The 8,567-nt window shown below is 29.2% G+C and overlaps 1 protein-coding gene across 1 annotated transcript; it reads left to right on the forward strand.

The window, feature by feature from the left end:
- Positions 1-3,602: 3,602 nt before the first annotated feature.
- Positions 3,603-8,288, forward strand: LOC124922158 (protein STRICTOSIDINE SYNTHASE-LIKE 10-like). Its single transcript, XM_047462886.1, has 3 exons — positions 3,603-3,964; positions 6,906-7,184; positions 7,561-8,288. The coding sequence occupies exons 1-3, from the start codon at positions 3,624-3,626 to the stop codon at positions 8,126-8,128; spliced, it is 1,188 nt and encodes a 395-aa protein (XP_047318842.1). The 5' UTR covers positions 3,603-3,623; the 3' UTR covers positions 8,129-8,288.
- Positions 8,289-8,567: the final 279 nt, after the last annotated feature.

Below are 8,567 nucleotides of genomic sequence, written 5' to 3' on the forward strand. Positions count from 1 at the left end.
AAATAGTTTGACTAGTGGGATTTTGATGATGAAATAACTTATGCGTCTAATTGTTTTTGATGCAGGTGTATTAAAGAACAATTTGATTAGACTTGGTTCTAATGAGGCTAATTAGACCGATTTGGCATTAGATGCACAGAGTTAGATGTGCAATCTAACTAGCGAAGTTAGACGTGTAGTCTAACTAAGCGGTGTTAGACGTGCAGTCTAACTAGAGGAATTAGACGTGCAGTCTAACTCAGCGGAGTTAGACGTGCAGTCTAACTCAGCGGAGTTAGACGTGCAGTCTAACTCGTGGAGTTAAACGTGCAGTCTAACTCGTGGAGTTAGACGTGCAGTCTAACTCGTGGAGTTAGACGTGCAGTCTAATGAGCTCGTAATAAGACGTGCAGTCTAACTCGTGGAGTTAGACGTGCAATCTAATATACCCGTAATTAGACGTGCAGTTTAACTCGCGGAGTTAGACGTGCAGTCTAATAGATATTCATAATTAGACGTGCAGTCTAACTCGTAGAGTTAGACGTGCAGTCTAATAGATTTCGGAGTTAGACGTGTAGTCTAATAGATTTCGGAGTTAGACGTGTAGTCTAACTCAGCGGAGTTAAACGTGCAGTCTAATAGATTTTCGGAATTAGACGTGCAGTCTAACTCGCGGAGTTAGACGTGCAGTCTAATGGAACTCGTAATTAGACATGCAGTCTAACTAATGGAGTTAGACGTGCAGTCTAATGGATTGTGAAAGTTAGACGTAAGTTTAACTCCTTCAGACAAGTCTGAAGTAGAACCGTAATTAGACGTGTAGTGTAACTCGTGGAGTTAGACGTGCAGTCTAATAGAACCTGAAAGTTAGACGTAAGTCTAACTCCTTTAGACAAGTCTGAAGTAGAACCGGAATTAGACGTGCAATCTAACTTAGTGGAGTTAGACGTGTAGTCTAATGGTTTGTGGAAGATTAGACGTGAAGTCTAATTGGTGAAAGTTAGACGTGTAGTCTAACTCCTTTAAATTAGTCTAAAATGATTGTAATTAAACGTAAGTCTAATCCCATTAGACCAGGCGGTCTAATGGATTCTGCTCTTAGACAGGGACGTTTGATTTCATTAGACGAGGTCGTCTAACTGAAATATGTCTAATGCTATACTTATGTAGTATGCTTGAAGCTAACACCCGCCTACCCATGTGCTATATCTGTAATCTACTCCTGCTCCACTTTCTAGTGAAGATCAGTACGATAGCTATATGCAACCAACCAACGAATGCCACGTAAGAGAATTTCCCTCATATTACTTGTTTTGCAGGTACATCTCTGATGGAATATTCGGCGCACTACTAGTTGGTGTACGGCCACGATTCTTGTGCTCAGAACTTGTTGTGTACTATAGAGGCTTTCCAATGGAAGAGTGCCACATATCATTCTAAAGATTCGACCGTTAGTCTCTGGCCAGTATTTATCAAATCTGAAGGACAACGGACGAACTGCCATTCGAATTACTGAGAGAAAAACAACTCGATCATCTTGCTTGCTGAAACAAATGTAATCAATTCTTTGAATATTCAAGCCGTAAGTTGCTTTTCTGATTGTACTATGTGTGAATCAAGAGAGAGCTAGAATAAAAAACACCGTTAGCTGAGTGATATTCTTTATCTTGTAAATTGAACAGAGGGTGTTCTGTTCAATAGTGAGCTAAGTGTGTGCAAACTGTATTTGATTCGAATAACATTATAGTGAATTCTTTCGGTGGTTGGAAGAAGGGGTGACGTAGGAGAGTTTGCTCCGAACATCCATAAACAAACTGTTGTGTCCTCTTATTTCTGTCATCTTCACATTTTTCATCTTGAGCTTCAAACCTAAGTAAACAATTCTGCTTTGATTCTGTTTCAAGTGTTTACAAGGGTTTGCGTAGAATAGAAAGCGAATTAAATCCCTAACAAGATTTCTTTCAAACCGTTTTTCATAAGCCTTCATCAATAGCCAGACCCCCGTCTCTATCGATAAAGCCGATCCTATCACCAACATTATTAAATTGTCTAATAATAAGATGTTAGAGGTAAAACGTTTTTTTAATAAAACTAGCATGTATCTCCTGTATTTGCACGAGTAATAATATAAAAAACTGTGAAAAAAATTTACAGTAAAAATATGATAACATTTTTAATTTTATTTTTAATCATTTTAAATTTATGGACGGGTCAACCTACAATCCGACTCAAGTATTTATTTAATCTCACATTTCAGAACGATTTCTAAAACAATTGATACAGTTTGATTCATCAACTTAATTAGTTTGACCTCTAGAGTCCACTTCTTCCTCATACTACGAGTGAAAGGGAAAATGTAAAGACTACCATTAAAGTAGCCCAAGCGAGACTTACTATATCCATATTACTTATGTCCCCTATCTCTATAAATATGACGGAATTATTTCATTATTGCTCATTAATAATAGTAAAATCTATAGCGCAGAGTCAAAAGAGAATTATGACTAATTAAAAACTATTGATGAACAACTACATTTATCAAATTTGGTGTTAAATTTAAAATATAAAATGTTATTAGTCTAGTCGGTTAAAGGGTTGTATTTGTTTTGTTATGTTGCAAGTTTGAACCATACCTATAGCATTTTTAATTTTATTTTTAACAGTTTTAAGTTTATGGGCGGGTCAACCCACAATCTGACTCAAGTATCCATTTACTCTCACAAATATATCTAAATTAATCACAACTCTCGACCCGGCAATCCGGACACTTTAAAAATTAAGCATCATTATATATATATTAGTTAGTTAAAAAGTTGAACTTATATTGTTAAAATGTCTCGCGTTCATCAAATTTGATGTTGAATTTAAAATATAAAGTGTTATTAGCCTAGTTAGTTAAAGGGTTGTACTTGTTATGTTAGGTTGCAAGTTAGAACCATACCTATAGAATTTTTAATTTTATTTTTAACTGTTTTAAGTTTATGGGCGGGACAACCCGAAAACCGACTCAAATATCCATTTACTCTTATATATATATATATATATATATATATATATATATATATATATATATATATATATATATATATATATATATATATATATATATATCCAAATTAATCGGATCTCTCGACCCGACAATCCGAACACTTTAAAAATTAAGCATCAATATATATATTTATATATATATATATATATATATATATTAGTTAGTTAAAAAGTTGAACTTATATTGTTAAAATGACCCGCGTTCATCAAATTTGGTGTTTAATTTAAAATATAAATTTTAGTTGGTTAAAGAGTTGTACTTGATTTGTTATGTTGCAAGTTTGAACCATACTTATATCATTTTTAATTTTATTTTTAACCGTTTATGAGCGGTCAACTCACAATCCGACTCAATTATCCATTTACTCTCATATATATATATATCCAAATTAACCACAACAGTTCTCGACCCGGTAATCCGAATATTTTAAAAATTAAGAATTAATATATATATATATATATATATATATATATATATATATATATATATATATTAAAAAAATTAAAACTTTGAAATTTTATATAAGAAAAGAAAATGCATGATGGGTATAAAAGAAATTGAGTCTTGGAAATGATTTGCAAATGCAATTATATCCATGACTAACTTTCTATTTCCTTCTCTCTCTTGCTCAAGGTTCTTCTCTTCTTCATCTTCTTCATCTTTCTTTACTACTACTTCCACAGTAATCCTTCTCCTGTCAATCTCCTTCTCTCTCTTTTGTCTAAACACAATTATCATTCTCTCTCTTCCTAATAACTCTAATATAGAGAGAGAAACCATCCCAATAGACGGCGGCGCATTCGGACCGGAGAGCCTAACCTTTGATGCAAATGGTGAAGGCCCATACACAGGCGTTTCCGATGGCCGGATCCTAAAATGGCTGCAATTTGAACGACGCTGGTCGGACTTCGCCGCCGTTAATGCTTCTCCCTCCAGGTCTGAATCATCCTTGCTAATTAACTAGGGCCGGCCGGTGATCACTCTATTTTTTTCACCCAAAAATTCATTAGATTAGTGTCGGTTTTCAGTTAAATTGGTTATAAAATTGGTTGGCTCTAACAAAATATAATAAACTAAAAATTATTTAGGTTTTACCACTTTGCTAGAACTAGAAATAGAACGGTCGGTTATGTAGTTTAAACTGTAATTTATTATTATCTAAATTCTCAAACATGTCGGTAAAAGAAATTATAAACAAGTTTGAAACTCTGTTAAATTACAATCCACTCAAAACTTATTTCATTTTTCTCCTCTATTATATTATTTGATTTATTACTTAAAATATTAAAATATCTTATATTTAAATTATTATTTATTATTTTATTATTATATAAAAATATTTTTAAGTAATTTTAATAAATAAAAATATTTCCATCTCCTCCAAATTATTACTCTACAAAATTATCATTAATTATTATTCATTTTATTTTATAATAACCTAATCCAAACAAGGCCTAAATAAGTTTATAATTATATACAATCGTTTCCATGGATATATTTTGAAATTAAAAACAGTCATCAAATATATTTAAATAATTAATTTTATCACTCATTAAATTAAATTAAATTTATATTTAACAAAATATATTTTTTAGACATATTAAATGGGAAATTCGTACACTTTTTAAAAACCAATTAACTCACATAATTAATATTAAAAAAAAAACTAGTTTTTTCCTCAGACTTTGTTTACTTGTCTATTTAACAAAATACTTTCTATTTAAAAATAAAATAATATTATTTTATCATTATAAATTATAAATAACCTGTAAGTATTTTTATAAAAAAATATAATATTTAATTTAAAATTAACGCCAGTCAACATTTTTAAAATAATTCAAGTTTTGTTTAAATAAATTTCAACCAATCGCTTTTTTTGTGTTTCTATTTTCTTTGATTGAAACGAAATGATTTTTTTAATAATTTTTTTTTATTTTTTTGAAGTATTTTCATTATTTAGTTAATAAGCAAATACAAAAATGAGAATTATTTTATTTATCCCAACATCAAACTAAATATTTTTATAAAGAAAAAAAAGAGGTTATAAATACAAGTTGAAGAAAACATACAACAAAATCACAATAATAAAAAAAGATCATTAATATTAAAAAAAAGGTTTGCCTTTGTAGATTTTATGTATGGTAGTTAAAAATAAATATTCTATAAGGAAAAATGTGATTTGATTGAGAGATATATAACAATGAAAACAAAATTGCACTTGTATAAAAATATATATTATTAGTTATGTAATGATCATATACACATCATTTATTATCATTCTTTAAATTTATTTTATGCTAAATGTTTTCATTTGATGGAATAAATTTTAATGTTTTTGTATAATAAATGTCATAATAATAACAAGCATTTATGATTGGAATGGGATACATATGTCTATTAATTGTATAGTCATAATGATGAAATGAACTAATAATGGGTTGTGACAGATGGGACTTAATTTACTCACCTAGAAATTTAATTCTTTAGCACATCATATCTTTTATTTCGTGGTCTCATTTTATGAATTATTCTAATTTTTTTAATGTTAAAAATACTTATAATAAATATTTATTTAATTTCTTATATTACATATTTTCTCCTATTGTTATAACTTAATTAAGGGTTTTATTCATGTGTGGTTATTTTGAATAATTTGATTTTATATATAAAAAAGATAGTTATATGAAAATTTATTTATTTAGAATAGATTAAATTTTTATATAATAATATTTTATTTTTAAAAAATGTATGAATAGTGAAGCGAAAATATTTTAATTAATGTTTTGAATAATAAGATGAAAAATGTAATTGTTAGAAATGTATTTTTGTTTTTCAAAATAAATTAAATTTTTTTAAATGATAATCAGTATATTATATATATATAAAGAGAGAAATGATTAGGTGGGGGAATTTGGTGAGGGAATGACTTGGTCATAAATAATCTTATTCGCTGAAAAAATCAAATAATTTCTCTTTTTTTTTTCTATTTCCTCTCACTTTTACATTTTCTAACCAATGAAGGTGATGCCAAGTAATTCCCTCACCAAATTCCCTCCCTCTATCACTCCTCATATATATATATATATATATATATTAAATTTTATTTTCTAAATAAAGATCAACTATTAATATTGATCTACTTTAATTTATTTTTTTGAATATTGAGACAGGAGATTATTAATTTAAATCTTAATCATTATTTAATATCAGATATTTTAAATATGGTCTACACTACATAGTTTTTTTATTAAGATAACTGAAAGTGAAAATAATATTAATATTTAATTATGCTTAAATTTAATGTTCAATTTTTATTAAAAATGCATGATTTAAATGAGAATCCATTAATATTTATTTATAAAATAGAAAAAAACTTACTTCTAAAATAAAATGATTGTGAAGTATTTATTTGTTTAGTTAAGTTATGTGTAAATCAAATTACAAATCTATCAATAAACAATAACTTTTATGAAATAAAAGTACATATTATTTTGCATTAAAAATGTATATATTTGATTAAATTGATATATATTTTTCATTAATGTTCAACCATAAGTTTATTAAAATCTTTTGTTTCCAAATATGTTCATTAATAATATATTTTATTTTTGTTACAAAATCATTAATAAAGTTATTAATTGTACATAGGACATGAATGCTCCCTCAAGAGAAGTCCCTTTCCTTCTTACCTACCCTTTTTCTTTGCATTGAATAATTTTACTTGTATTTATCTTGATTTCCCCAATATCTTATCTAACTCATTTTTATTCGAATCATTAAATATTTTATTATTATTTTAGTTCGGGTTTATTTTTAGTATGACTATGACGCAATATAATATTTAATTTAATAAAAACAATAATAAATGGTTTGACAGGGAAGGATGTGGGGGTCCAAGTCCATGTGAGCATGTGAAAATGGAACACATTTGTGGGCGCCCATTGGGCCTAAGTTTCAACAAAAGGACTGGTGATCTTTATATTGCAGATGCTTATATGGGCCTTCTTGTTGTGGGCCTAAAAGGAGGCTGGGCTTCTCCAATACTATTAAAAGCCCAAAACACATCTCAAGCATTAAAATTCACCAATGGTATAGACATTGATCAAAAGTCTGGTTTGGTTTATTTTACTATCAGCAGCACTCAATATCAAAGGAGGTAATATTCTATATTCTTTACAATTTACAATGGCATATTTGAAAACCATTTATGGAGCTGAATCTAGATATAATGGATGAGAGGTTCTAACAAATTTATAAATATATATCTAGTTAAGTTATAATTTAGAATATAATCTCATTTAAATCAACGTTTTGATCAAAATGACGCGTAACATTTATGACAAGTTCAATGCTACTTCACAACTCCATTTGGTCTCTATAAATGGATGTAGTTGAATCAAAGTTACTTTGACTAGAAAAAAATGTGTTTACCAAAAAAATTTATTGTCTAGACTTAGATCCAACTCCAAAAGTTGTATTATGGGTCCATAAACATTTTTTATTCATATGAAATTAATCCCACTATTTTTCAGGAACTACGTCTCACTCATAGTTAGTCGCGACACATCTGGAAGTCTAATGAGATACGACCCGATAAGCCAAAACATCTCAATTCTCATAAAAGATTTGGCTTTTCCTAACGGAGTCCTGTTAAGCAAAGACACCAACTCGATCCTCATTGCAGAATCCACAAATTGTAGAATATTAAGGTACTGGCTCGAAACTGAAAAGGCAGGCACAATAGAGCTATTTGCGGAACTCCCAGGATTTCCCGATAACATAAAGAGGAATGATAGAGGAGAGATTTGGGTAGGATTACATGCAAGGAAAACCAAGTGGTTGAATTGGATTCTCTCCAAACCTTGGGTAGGAGAAATGTTGGCAAATCTTCCTTTTGATATAACAAAAGGGTATTCATATTTGGGAAGATGGAAAGGAGTTGGATTAGCTTTGAAGCTTAATGAAAATGGGAAGATTGTGAAAGTTTTGGAAGATAGTAGTGGAAATGGTTGGAAGTATATAAGTGAGGTGGTGGAGAAAGATGGAATTTTGTGGATTGCATCCATAAAAATGCCCTTTGTTGGCATACTACCCATCTAACTTAACCTTTCTAATATGATTATGTATTCAACTTCTAGTAATTTCTTGTAAATTTCTATATAAGCTTTAGCTGTTCAAAATGTAATGTGTGTGTGTTTATATGTAAGTTGTAAAGTGTTGGAATTTCCTATCATAATTGATATAGTTTTCAAATAAACATGTCTATTAAAAATTAAAAATATTAGTGAATTTTAAATGTTCAGTTCAACTACCCTGACCCAACTTCCAAAGTTGAGTGGTCTAGCCCATGGATTTGTTGGATTAACCTAAGACTGTCGTATAACGCAATAATGAGTTTATATTTATTGTAAATTTCTGAGATGAGACATCACAATCTCTCAACCCAATTTAGTCATATTTCGTTTTCTATGTGTTTTCATTCATAGTCACAATCTTCCCATGTTAATACTCTTAAAGTGACTTACATCACTTTGTTGTT

Source organism: Impatiens glandulifera, chromosome 1, assembly GCF_907164915.1.
Source record: "Impatiens glandulifera chromosome 1, dImpGla2.1, whole genome shotgun sequence".
NCBI classification, from domain to species: domain Eukaryota; kingdom Viridiplantae; phylum Streptophyta; class Magnoliopsida; order Ericales; family Balsaminaceae; genus Impatiens; species Impatiens glandulifera.